This window comes from Pygocentrus nattereri, chromosome 2 (genome assembly GCF_015220715.1).
Source record: "Pygocentrus nattereri isolate fPygNat1 chromosome 2, fPygNat1.pri, whole genome shotgun sequence".
In the NCBI taxonomy this organism is placed as follows: Eukaryota; Metazoa; Chordata; class Actinopteri; order Characiformes; family Serrasalmidae; genus Pygocentrus; species Pygocentrus nattereri.
In genome coordinates, this window is record NC_051212.1 from 15,380,001 (window position 1) to 15,393,001 (window position 13,001).

General features: G+C 40.5%; 1 protein-coding gene and 1 long non-coding RNA gene across 4 annotated transcripts in view; one reads left to right on the forward strand and one right to left on the reverse strand.

Moving 5' to 3' along the window:
* The window catches only part of LOC108416654 (carcinoembryonic antigen-related cell adhesion molecule 5-like), a 79,966-nt gene that overhangs the window by 47,235 nt on the left and 19,730 nt on the right, over positions 1–13,001 (reverse strand). For 2 of the 3 annotated variants that reach the window (XM_037547420.1, XM_037547427.1), the window contains exon 3: positions 8,217–8,486. The exons of the other annotated variant lie outside the window; for it this stretch is intronic. In XM_037547420.1, the coding sequence (XP_037403317.1) occupies positions 8,217–8,486 (270 nt within the window). The remainder of the gene's footprint in view (positions 1–8,216; positions 8,487–13,001) is intronic. 3 annotated transcript variants of the gene reach the window in all.
* On the forward strand, positions 293–10,033 carry LOC119266037. The gene is made up of 2 exons (XR_005131823.1): positions 293–582; positions 9,779–10,033. It is a non-coding gene; the product is annotated as an uncharacterized LOC119266037 (long non-coding RNA).

Here is a 13,001-nt window from a genome sequence, read left to right on the forward strand (position 1 = left end):
TAAGTACCTGTCTGCAGGTAACAACAGAAGGTAGGAGTACTGAATATACTGGTTTGTCAGTGAATTTTTATGGACATAACAGAAAATGTGTTACTCAAACATTTGAACATATAAAATGTAAAAACCTCTCGTTGTTGAAAGTTTATGCTTTGATCATGTAGTATTGAAATACTCGGATATATAACTTTTAACAGCCTGAAAACAAGTTGCTGTGCTTTCTGCATCTTTCTGTACATATATGCAGGTTACTAGCTGTAGCCAGCAGGGTTAAGGGTGAGATGGGGACTTTTAATTTGAAAGCAGCCCCTGGAGGCGGTCATCTTCGTGCTCCAGGTGTGTCTCAGTCCCGCGATAGTTCGCCACAGTATCGTTTAGTCTCGTCTGGTCTTCTGCCGGTCGTAGTCAGCAGTCCGCGTCGGGGCTGCCGAGTTAAGATGGAAGAAAGTCGTGACGCGGGTCGTGGACGCTGCAAATCACGTGCGTGAGGACGATTTCCAGAGCGGCCCAAGCGGCGTCCGTGATCATAGAGCAGGTCGGGAGGTTCAGCAGTGAAGCTCCGCCCGTGAAGCCCCTAACGAGCAGGTAGGAGCTCCAACTCTCACCTCCACCCAGACTCGCCTAAACCAGCCTTAAACACCCGGACGTGGGTTTTACAGCTGGAGCCGCATTCAGGGGTCTAGCAGGGGTCTAGCCGCATTCAGGGGTCTAGCAGGGGTCTAGCAGGATTCAGGGCTCTAGCAGCATTCAGGGGTCTAGCAGGATTCAGGGGTCTAGCAGGTGTGTAGCAGGGTTCAGGGGTCTAGCAGGGGTCTAGCAGGATTCAGGGGTCTAGCAGGGTTCAGGGGTCTAGCAGGGTTCAGGGGTCTAGCGGGATTCAGGGGTCTAGCAGGGGTCTAGCAGGATTCAGGGGTCTAGCAGGGGTCTAGCAGGATTCAGGGGTCTAGCAGGGGTCTAGCAGGATTCAGGGGTCTAGCAGGGGTCTAGCAGGATTCAGGGGTCTAGCAGGATTCAGGGGTCTAGCAGGGGTCTAGCAGGATTCAGGGGTCTAGCAGGATTCAGGGGTCTAGCAGGGGTCTAGCAGGATTCAGGGGTCTAGCAGGGGTCTAGCAGGGGTCTAGCAGGATTCAGGGGTCTAGCAGGATGCAGGGGTCTAGCAGCATTCAGGGGTCTAGCAGGATTCAGGGGTCTAGCAGGAGTCTAGCAGGATTCAGGGGTCTAGCAGGATTCAGGGGTCTAGCAGGGGTCTAGCAGGGTTCAGGGGTCTAGCAGGAGCTGAGGAGCTCAGTCTTAAGTGGACTAACACCGTGATTGTCCAGGTCGAGCTGGTCCAGTTTAAGGGGATGTTGGCTTTAAAAACAGGCTGGTTTGAATAGTCGTGTGCCTGTCTGTGCTCTGCAGGGTGCTGGTGCCTGTGGGGGGATAATAGCCACTGTTTTCCTGTGTTCTCCTGTTTTAATACTATTTTGGTGCTGCTTTCTCTTATACTGTTTTGGGACTGGACATCTGCTGTAGTGTTTGCTCCGAGGAGCTTTTATTCAGCCTGGTGCCTAAACTACGCAGTAAGGCTGTAAGGGTGGAGGTCCCTGATGGTTGGGTGGTGTGGTCCTGGGTGGTTAAGGGTCTTAGTGGTTTCAGGTCACCCTGGGAGACGAATCCCACCCCTCCTTGTGGTTTCGTTTGGGTGTAAATCTGCTTTTGATTTAAGGTTGAGATTTTCTTTCCTTGCTGTTTGTTTTGATTTAATTATTCATTTATTTAAATTTTTGGTTTTTGATTGTGCTTATTGGGTTTAATGTGGGGTGGCAGTGCACCATGAGGCCGAGGGCAGTGCTCTCTTCATGAGACGCTGGAGTTAATCGTGCCTGCATTTTCCTTTTTTGGGGAACAGCTGCCTGCCTCAGGGTAACAGCGTTATCTCATGCTCGTTGACTTTAGCCAACTTTTAAATTCGCTGTTGTGTAAATTTTAAATAGTATTTGTAAATTGAGATTAGAAATAATAAATTGTATTTTTTAGTCTTGGTACAGAGACAGTGGTTTCTGTTTAAGTCACCAAGTGCTCCCACTTGGTGAGGGCCACAAAAACTTGACAGACTGTAAAGACAATTTAAAAAATCTTAATGAATGGCTTTCGTCTGTTATTTCATCGTTAACAGTGATAAAGAAGCAATATTTCACCACTTTATTTTGAGGGCCACAAACATTTGAACATATAAAATGTAAAAACCTCTTGTTGTTGAAAGTTTATGCGTTGATCATGAAGTATTGAAATACTTGGATATATAACGTTTAACAGCCTGAAAACAAGTTACTGTGCTTTCTGCATCTTTCTGTACAAATATGCAATACCAAGGAACTGGTTTGTATCTAATTCACACTCACTGGTGGTTATCAGGCCTCACAAGAGGGAGCTGGTAGGACTCCAGCAGGTCTCAAATACATGTGCAGTTATAAAGTGTGTCTGTATGATGGAAACAGCTGAAGACAGACTGAAGATACTCCAGGTAAAATAGCTTTTTATTTAGAATAGGCTTTTGATAGTGGTTCATTCTGTTGGTTATTAGGAGTAAAATAAACATTAGCATAAGTCAGCCATGTTTTTATTGATTTATTGTCCTCTGGGCTTCAGGCTGAGTGCTAAACTCTGATACACAGCAAGACAGGCTTTATTTTTAATGAAGTTTCATATTTAATATCAGATATTTTAATACTCAACATCAATGTGAACTGAATGGCAGAGCTACATATCAAGTTTTAAACAATATTTTCACACTTTTTATCTTTTAAAATTAAATATGAAATAAGCTCATCATTTCTTTTATGTGGGATGGAAAGATTCCCAAAGTGAGGAAATCCTTGTTGCAGAGATTTAAATTTGATGGGGGCTCTGTTACTCTGCTACTCTGTTACTGGGCAGCTCATATTCAAAAAGTCTCGTGTTTGCTTCATTCCCCAAATTTGTTGTGGGTTAAAATTGAAATTCCCTCCCTTTCTTTATCTTCAGTATCTGCACTTCTACCTTCCTCCTTCCCTCTCAGGCTTACAGATCTTACCTCCAACCCCATAGTCCTCTCTACCCTTCTGATTTGGGTTCAATTTAGGCGCCACTTTAAACTTATGCCACCTTCATCATCTTTGCCTATATTGGAAAACCATTTATTCCCACCCGCCCTGAATGACACAGATTTTATTACCTGGCACAACAGAGGTATTAAATCCCTTCATGATCTTTATAAAGATGGTCTTTTTTGTAGCTTTGCTCAGTTATCAGCAGAATTCAACCTGCCTCCTTCCCACTTGTTTAGATACTTGCAGATTAGACACTGTGTCTTCTCTTTTTTTGGATTACATCCACCTACCTGTTGGATATCCCTTGGATAACTTTCTGTCTTTAGAGCCCTTTCAGAAATGTTGTATATCCAACATCTATTCAAAGCTTGTTCATCTGGACCTCTTCCATGAATAAAATTAAAAGATCTTGGGAATACGAGCTGGGCGTTGCCCTAACCGAACAATGGTGGGATAAGTCTATCGCCAAGGTGCGGGAAAGTGTACCTTGTGCAAGATTACAATTGATTCAGTTTAAAGTGTTGCACAGAGTTCACCGATCTAAATCTCAGCTTTCTAAATTTTATCTGAACACCACCAACGACCAATGTGATAAATGTCATACCTCACCGTGAAATCTGAGCCATGTGTATTTTTTCTGTCCCACTTTACGCAAGTTTTGGCTTGCTTACTTTAAAACTATGTCAAAAGTTCTAGGCGTGGATATTTGGCCTTTCTACAGATGTACTCCTGCTCACCAGCGGAAAATTGGACATTTTGGCTTTTACATCCTTATTAGTGAGGCGCCGCATTTTGTTGTTATGGAAATCTCCAAAACCCCCTTAATTTCAAGGTGGCTTTGCGATGTCCTGCACTTTCTTAGACCTGATAGGATGAGATTCACTCTGAGAGGCAATACTGCTGCGTTTTACTCGAAGTGGAACCTCTTTCTTTCTTATTTCAACTCTCTTCAGACCATGCCAGATGACTGACCCCGCCTCTTTTTATTTAATTTTATTTTTTATTATGTCATTTTTTTGTATGTATTTATTTATTTTTATTTTTTCTCCTCTGTATCACAATTCTCTAATCATATACTGTCATATTAATGTATTGGGAAAATTGGGCTGTTTGTTTATTAATGTAAAATTTACTTTGGGGATTGGGGTTATTAGGCAGGTGGCGCTAGGGGAAAGACTAAGGTGAAAGGGAAAACTTAATGGAGGGAGGGTAGAGAGGGAGTGGAAGGGTGTGTGGGAGGGGGAAGAGAAAAAGGGAAAAGAAGGGGAGGAGTTAGGAAAAAGGAAAATATTATAATCCAGATTGGTCCTTTTACTCATTCATTTATTTGTGTTTTTATATTTGTGACCAAACACCAGATACTGTTCATTAATTCATTCTGAATAATTTTACTGGATCTACAGTCAGTGTAGCTTTGGGTAGATCTACAGAAAGAAGAGAGCAGCAGTGCAGATTCAGAGAATTTAGAGTCAGTTTCATTAATAAAAACACAAACTCAAACATCTGGTCTCATCTGTGTTGCTGTGATACTGAGATTAATGAACACTGAAGAGATGATCTCACTCACCTGATACAGTCAGTGTAACAGCATCACTGGTGTGTGAGTAGCGTGATGTTCCTCTCTCTGTTCCTCTACAGGTGTATTTTCCTCTGTGAGACGCTGTAACAGAGCTGAATGTTAACTGTGCCAGGTTGTATGTTGTGTGATCATTCATAGTCCAGCTGTAGCTCCACTGAGTGTCTCCTCCTCCCTGTATGTCACATCTGAGAGTGACAGTCTCTCCACTGAACACCCAATCAGGCTGTATGGACACCACAGCTTTTGGTCTCTCTGTGGAGAGAAAGAAATCCTCAGACCAAATCATTGTGATGATGTTTTCTTTGTCTATATAAACTATAAAGCATGAACATTTTTCAGCTCCTTTATGGCTTGATGTGAGTTCAGGTTTAGGTTTTTCTGCAGTTGGAGATGAAGCACACAGTTCAGACTAAACTCCCACCCTAAACACTCAATTTATCTACCAAACAAATCAGTTTGTTGTCACAAATCCACTTTTGCCAGAGTTCAGTTAAAGATTGAAACCCCATGCTAAAGTAACACACAGAAAGCTTTAAGAACAGAAAAATGTCCAAACCTCTGACAGAAGCCACTAAACACACCTTACATATAAAAATACAGACAGCCCTGAAGGGGAAGACGACAAAAAAGAGAGTTGCTGAAGTTTCATTCACAGTTTTTTCTACTTCTGAGGTGCACTAGACAGGTAAGGTATGATAAAGAACTGGCTAACACGTTTAACCAGCAGCAGCAGCTGTTTTTTCCCTTACCCATCAGGAATCAAGGGAAATAGTTTTCACCAGGTCTCTGAAAGGTGAGGGGAAAAACAGCCACGCCCTGCTGATCAAAGCTGGTCTATAGTGCTGATTGTAGCCACAGTTGTAGCTCACAGTGATTTCTTTCACTTAGTCCTCAAAAGAGAAAGAGGAAAAAACGTGGCTCCCCTGCTGGCCAAAGATAGCATAGCATGCTAAGTGTTAGCTAATAGAGTTTTTAGTTTTTTAAGGGTGAAAATGATCTTAGAAAAACATTCTGCTGTTTTTTTGTTTGTTATACAGACAGAGAAAATAAATAAAGTGGAACTCAGACTCAATTATTTATTCATGTTACCCTCCAGAGCTTCTGTATTTATTTTCCCAAAGACAACATTAATATACCGTATTATATTTTCTGTGTTACCAATAATTTAATTTTACCCAAATTAACTGATGTTAATAAACTCAAACTTTGCAGTGATGATAATATAGAGCTTACCTTTCACTCTGAGAGTAACAGTGTTGCTGGGTTGTGATGATGAGGGTCTGTCATCTCTCTCTCCTCTACACCAGTACTGACCCTGATCCTGATCTGCTGCTGATGTGATGGTGAAGGTGTTTGTCTGAGGCTGACTGACTGCAGTTCTACTGCTGCCTTTATTCCACTGATATCTCCAGTTTCTGTGAGACTGTATCTCACACTTCAGAGTCACTGACTCTCCAGTGAACACAGGACTCCATCTGGGCTCAGTCAGTGTAGCTGTGGGTAAAGCTGAGAGAACAGAAGAAAGAAACTAATAATACTAATAATATTTATTACTAATAATGACATATAATATAAAACAATGTGTATTATTTACTTTTTACTGTGTTGTTTTTTAACCAATCCCATTTTATCTCCACAGTAACTGCATTCTTTTAAAGCCAAACCTTTTCAGGTCAGGGTCCTCGTGCAGAGGCAGTGTTTGTCTCACAACCCATCAAATATTTTGTGAAGCCAAATTAAACATAAACTCGTCTTAAAATTCCTAATATTTTCAATTCATTTTGACATAAACTGTAATTTCCATCAACAAACACAACAGAGTACCATGATAAAAGAATGAAAATGCATAATCCTGTGTAGCCCCTTGTAAATTGGTGGCTAACTTTTTATTTCATTTCATAAAGTGACCTTGTTTTAAAATGTTTAAAATTATTTAAAAACTGTATAAAAATGTTAAAATGCCATGTCTGATACTCCGGAGTTAAGTGTTCTCATTTGCTGTAAGTGAGTGAGTGTAAGTACCTGTCTGCAGGTAACAACGGAAGGTAGGAGTACTGAATATACTGGTTTGTCAGTGAATTTTTATGGATATAACAGAAAAAGTGTTACTCAAACATTTGAACATATAAAATGTAAAAACCTCTCGTTGTTGAAAGTTTATGCTTTGATCATGTAGTATTGAAATACTCGGATATATAATTTTTAACAGCCTGAAAACAAGTTACTGTGCTTTCTACATCTTTCTGTACATATATGCAGGTTACTAGCTGTAGCCAGCAGGGCGTGCGTGAGGACGATTTCCAGAGCGGCCCAAGCGGCGTCCGTGATCATAGAGCAGGTCGGGAGGTTCAGGAGGTAGGAGCTCCAACTCTCACCTCCACCCAGACTTGCCTAAACCAGCCTTAAACACCCGGACATGGGTTTTACAGCTGGAGCCGCATTCAGGGGTCTAGCCGGATTCAGGGGTCTAGCAGGATTCAGGGGTCTAGCAGGAGCTGAAGAGCTCAGTGTTAAGTGGACTAACACCGTCATTGTCCAGGTCGAGCTGGTCCAGTTTAAGGGGATGTTGGCTTTAAAAACAGGCTGGTTTGAATAGTCGTGTGCCTGTCTGTGCTCTGCAGGGTGCTGGTGCCTGTGGGGGGATAATAGCCACTGTTTTCCTGTTTTCTCCTGTTTTAATACTATTTTGGTGCTTTCTCTTATACTGTTTTGGGACTGGACATCTGCCGTAGTGTTTGCTCTGAGGAGCTTTTATTCAGCCTGGTGCCTAAACTACGCAGTAAGGCTGTAAGGGTGGAGGTCCCTGATGGTTGGGTGGTGTGGTCTTGGGTGGTTAAGGGTCTTAGTGGTTTCAGGTCACCCTGGGAGACGAATCCCACCCCTCCTTGTGGTTTCTGTTGGGTGTTAATCTGCTTTTGATATTAGGTTGAGATTTTCTTTCCTTGCTGTTTGTTTTGATTTAATTATTGATTTATTTAAATTTTTGGTTTTTGATTGTGCTCATTGGGTTTAATGTGGGGTGGCAGTGCACCATGAGGCCGAGGGCAGTGCTCTCTTCATGAGACGCTGGAGTTAATCGCGCCTGCATTTTCCTTTTTTGGGGAACGGCTGCCTGCCTCAGGGTAACGGCGTTATCTCATGCTCGTTGACTTTAGCCAACTTTTTAAGTCGCTGTTGTGCAAATTTTAAATAGTATTTGTAAAATGAGATTAGAAATAATAAATTGTATTTTTTAATCTTGTTACAGAGACAGTGGTTTCTGTTTGTCACCAAGTGCTCCCGCTTGGTGAGGGCCACAAAAACTTGACAGACTGTAAAGACAATTTAAAAAATCTTAATTATTGGCTTTCGTCTGTTATTTTTCAGGCTTTATTTTTAATTACGTTTCATATTTATTATTCGTTTTATTAAACCTCAAAATCAGTGTAAACTGAATGACAGAGCTACATATCAAGTTTTAAACAATATTTTCACCCTTATTACCTTTTTATTATTTATCTGTATTAAAACCACTTTATTATTTCAAAGTAATAACAGCAGAAAGACTTTGTGACTGAGACGTTACTCACCTGATACAGTCAGTGTAACAGCATTACTGGTCTCTGAGTAACGCGGCTCTGTTGACTGTCTTCCTTTACAGGTATAAACTCCTCCATGAGACGCAGCAACTTTAGAAATGGTGTATTCCTTCCTCTGTTGAGCTTCACCGAGAGATTTACTATCCTTAAACCACTCATAATACCAGTCATCTCCACTTCCTATATCACACGTGAGAGTGACTGTCTCTCCGGTGAACACAGGATCAGCTGGCTGTATTGTCACTGTAGCTTTTGGTCTCGCTGTAAAAACAGGACGAATAATTTAGAAACTTGGAGACTGAAATATTCAGTCAGAAGTTGCACGTGAGTTTGGAAAAATGACTGAATAATGATCCAGTTGACAAATCAGAATTAGTAGTCATAATAATAATAATAATAACAATAATAATAATAATAATAAATGGATAGGTTTCATTACAAAACACTGTTTATTCATTTGTAGCAATTTGAGAGTTTTGATTTAAATTATAGTTTATTTAAAAATAATTTTAATGGAAAAATATTCTTATTTTCTATTAAAAGTAGAGAACTAATATTTCCTGGTTGTAAAGCTCACTCTCAACAACTTATATCATTAAAAATGCAGACATGGTTTTGCCACAAAACCCTTCTTTTGTAAATGTGAAAGAGGCTGATCAGTTGAAGCAGATAAGTTACCCTTATTAGCCCCACAATGGGGAAATTTCCCCGCATTTAACCCATCCGTGAAATGAACCACCACATACACACTAATGAGCACACAAACACTAAGGGGCAGTGAGCACACTTGCTCGGAGCAGTGGGCAGCCCTATCCACGGCGCCTGGGGGCAGTTGAGGGTTGGGTGCCTTGCTCAAGGTCACCTCAATCATGTACTGTCGGTTCTGGGGATTGAACCACCAACCTTCCGGTCACAGGGCCGGCTCGCTAACCTCCAGCCCATGACTGCCTCCCTCAGTGTATCAGATGTATTAGATTGTGGTTTTTGAATGTGAAACGTCTTTAGACGTTCTGTTAACTCATCATTTCAAAAGAAATACAGACATATGTATCACTAATGTTAAAGCGTTAAATGCACATACTGCTTAAAACGCACGTCTCCAGGATACAGCTGTTTTTCTGGCTGTATTTCAGTCAAATTTAAGGTTTAGTTTAAGATTTTAGAGTAAGATTTTGGTTTAATGACCGCAAAGTGTTTCTCTGAATTTGTTCACGTCAGGAAACCTGAGCTACCAGTCGGTCTTCACATTGTCCTTTTAAAATAGTTCCCAGTAATCATATGTTAAATGAATATTAGATGAATCAGTAGTGTAACCCAACTTTATAATGGAATGAACTGTCAATCTTCATTTGATATTTAGTCAATAAATAGACCGTTTAATTGAAGCCGTCCTTTGTGTGTGTGTGTGTGTGTGTGTGTGTGTGTGTGTGTGTGTGTGTGTGTGTGTGTGTGTATAATTCACATTGACTGTTGATCTTTTGACTTTGGCTCACCTTCAACTCTAATTTGATGTAAAAGTAATAAACTAATTAATCTGCTTATTTCCTCTGCAGAGCTGCTGTTAGAGATTCTGCTGTCAGGTCTGTCTGTGTCTGAGCTCCATCATAAACAAGCTGCTGTGTAAGGTGAACAGAGAAAGAGCTGATTTACACTTTACAGTGTAAGATACCTGTGGAGAGGTGATGTGATCTGACAGTCAGTTTGATAAACACTGATTAGTTGATGTTTTATTGTGTATTTCATGTTTGTGTAACATGTTATTTGTTCACTTGTTATTTACTTCTTTCTTAATAAAGTTTAATGTGAAATATATAGTGTTTAATTTTTAAAGGATCCTCCATGTATTATATGTGAACTCTGTGTTCACGTCACTATATAGTAGTGTATCATAGTAGTGTAATAGTGTATCACTTCACTATAGGGGGCTCAAATACTGTTAACTATTGATGAAGATAATAATACATTAACTAATAACATAAGTAATAAACACATCATTAGTTATTAACATGAATAAAGATATTCAGACTAGTCAGTGGTTTTTCTTTCTCCAGTTGATGATTCTGTCTTGACTGAATTTAGATTAGATTTAGACTAAAATCACTGCAGACAGAAATCAACCAAGAAACAATTCCCACGTTGTTTAAAGGAAACAATGAATAAGGTAAAACACTTTAGTTAGCTGTTCATAGGCTGTTCATTCCTGTATGTAACGTACAGGGCAGCTGCCTTTGTTGAGCTGCTGAATGAACACATCTTACTGTAGGTCTGATTATAATAGTTTAATACTTTAATAATATGGTTTTCTGTTATTCTCTTAGTAAATAATCCACTAGTCTATTCTGTACTGATTTCACAGCATTTTGGCACATTATGCCACACATAATTCATAGCATTATTAATACAACCACAATGATGTGGAAATCATATAAACCATATTTTTAAAGCAAAACACTAAAGACAACATATCAAATGTTTAAAGTGAGAAATTTTGTTTTTTTGAAAAGTATTAATGTTTTGAAATTTTGAATTTGATGGCAACATGTTCTCAAAAAGGGACATGGGCATGTTTACCACTGGGTATCCTCTCCTCTTTTAACAATGCTCTGTAAGTGTCTGGGAACCAAGGAGACCACTTGCTGTAGTTTTTAAAGTGAAATGTTTTCCCATTCTTGTTTGGTATAGGATTTCAGCTGCTCATCAATTCAGGATCTCCTGTGTTGTATATTTCATTTTATAATGTGCCAAATGTTTTAGTGACTGTTCTGGACAGCAGGCAGGTCAGTTTAGCACCTGGATTCTTAATACTGAGCAATGCTGTTGTAATATGTGCAGATTGTGGTTTGACATTGTCTTGCTGAAGTAAACAAGGCTTCTCTGAAAACAACAGAAACATGCCAAAACATGTATATATTGTTCAGCATTAACGGTGCCTTCATAGATGTGCACGTCACCCATGTCATGTGTGCTAATGCACCCCTATACCATTAGGAATACTGGCTTTTGAACTGTGCATTGATAACAAGCTGAGTGGTCTGTAGTCTAAAACTTAACAATCTCTCAGTTTCATCAAGCCTATCTGTTAAAAATCTTGGTGTCATGATAGACGCTGATCTGTCCTTCGACACACATATAACTAATATTACTAGAACAGCTTTCCTGCATCTCCGCAATATCGCTAAATTAAGAAATTCATTATCTCTACAGGATGCAGAAAAGCTAGTTCATGCATTTATCACTTCAAGGCTAGATTATTGTAATGCCCTGCTGTCTGGATGTCACAGCAAAAGCCTTAACAAGCTTCAGCTAGTCCAGAACGCTGCAGCCAGAGTCCTCACAAGAACTAGGAAGTTTGACCATATTAGTCCAGTTTTATCAACCCTGCACTGGTTACCAGTTAAATTTCGCATTGATTATAAAATTCTATTACTGACATATAAAGCTCTAAACGGACTCGCCCCTCAGTACCTGAGTGAGCTCCTTTCCTACTATGAACCATCACGCCTACTTAGATCACAAGGTGCTGGCTTACTACTGGTACCTAGAATAAATAAAGCTACATCAGGGGGGAGAGCTTTCTCATACAGAGCCCCCCAGCTCTGGAATAATCTTCCTGCCAATGTTCGGGAATCAGACACAGCCCCAATCTTTAAGTCTAGGCTAAAAACTTATTTGTACAGTCAAGCATTTGGTGACTAGTCTTCCCTGTCAGGTCTAGACCTGCTGGAGTCTACACTCTACGCTCTGTTTTACTGTAATCTGTGGTCAGCCACTCTTTACAGTATTAACTCTGTTTTTTTTTTTCTCCTTTCTCTGCCGAGCTGATCAGCTGCCCATCCTGTGCGCCTGATGCTGTTGCCTCTACTGCCTTGATTGGTGCCGCTGCTCACCAGCCTTCTGGACCTGTTTGACCACCACTGAGCTTCTTGCTGTACAGCGCTGTGCAGTCCTCACCCTCAGATCTCTCTCTTTCTTTTCCCACTTTACTATAATACTTCTTACTAATAATGTTCGCTGTCCGGTGTCGACCATAGGAGGATGGGTTCCCCTTCTGAGTCTTGGTTCCTCTCAAGGTTTCTTCCTCTTTTAGGGAGTTTTTCCTTGCCACCGTCGCCGCTGGCTTGCTCATGGGGGCTCGGACCCGGAGTTTCTCTCTTCTTTTCTCTTCTCTCTGTAATGCTGATTGTTCTGTAAAGCTGCTTTGTGACAACACCTGTTGTAAAAAGCGCTATATAAATAAATTTTGCTTGCTTGCTTGCTTGCTAGTCCAGAGGACACAGTGTCCATGATTTCCAAATAGAATTTTGAATTAAGATTTGTCTGACCACTTTCCCACTTCCTCTCAGTCCATTCTAAATGAGCTCAGGCCCAAAGAAGGTGGCAGCATTTCTGGATCCTGTTTATGTACAGTTTCTTCTTTGCGTTTAACTTGCATTTGCGGATGCAGTGATCAACTGTGTTTACAAATAGTAAACGGCAGAAGTTTTTCTAAGCCCATGCAGTGATTTCTACTACAGAATCATGTCTGTTTTAAAAGCAGTGCCACCTGATGGCCCGAAGTTCACGGCCAGCAAATACTGTATTTTGGCCTTGTCCCTTGCATACAGAGATTTGCCCATATTCTCTGAGATGTTTAATGATATTCTGTACCATAGATGATGAAAAACAAAAGTTCTATGCTATTTTATGTTGAAAAACGTTATTCTTGAATTGTTCCACTATTTGATTGTTCCACTATTTGATTGATCATCTTTCCTTCTGAAAGACTCGGCCTCTCTG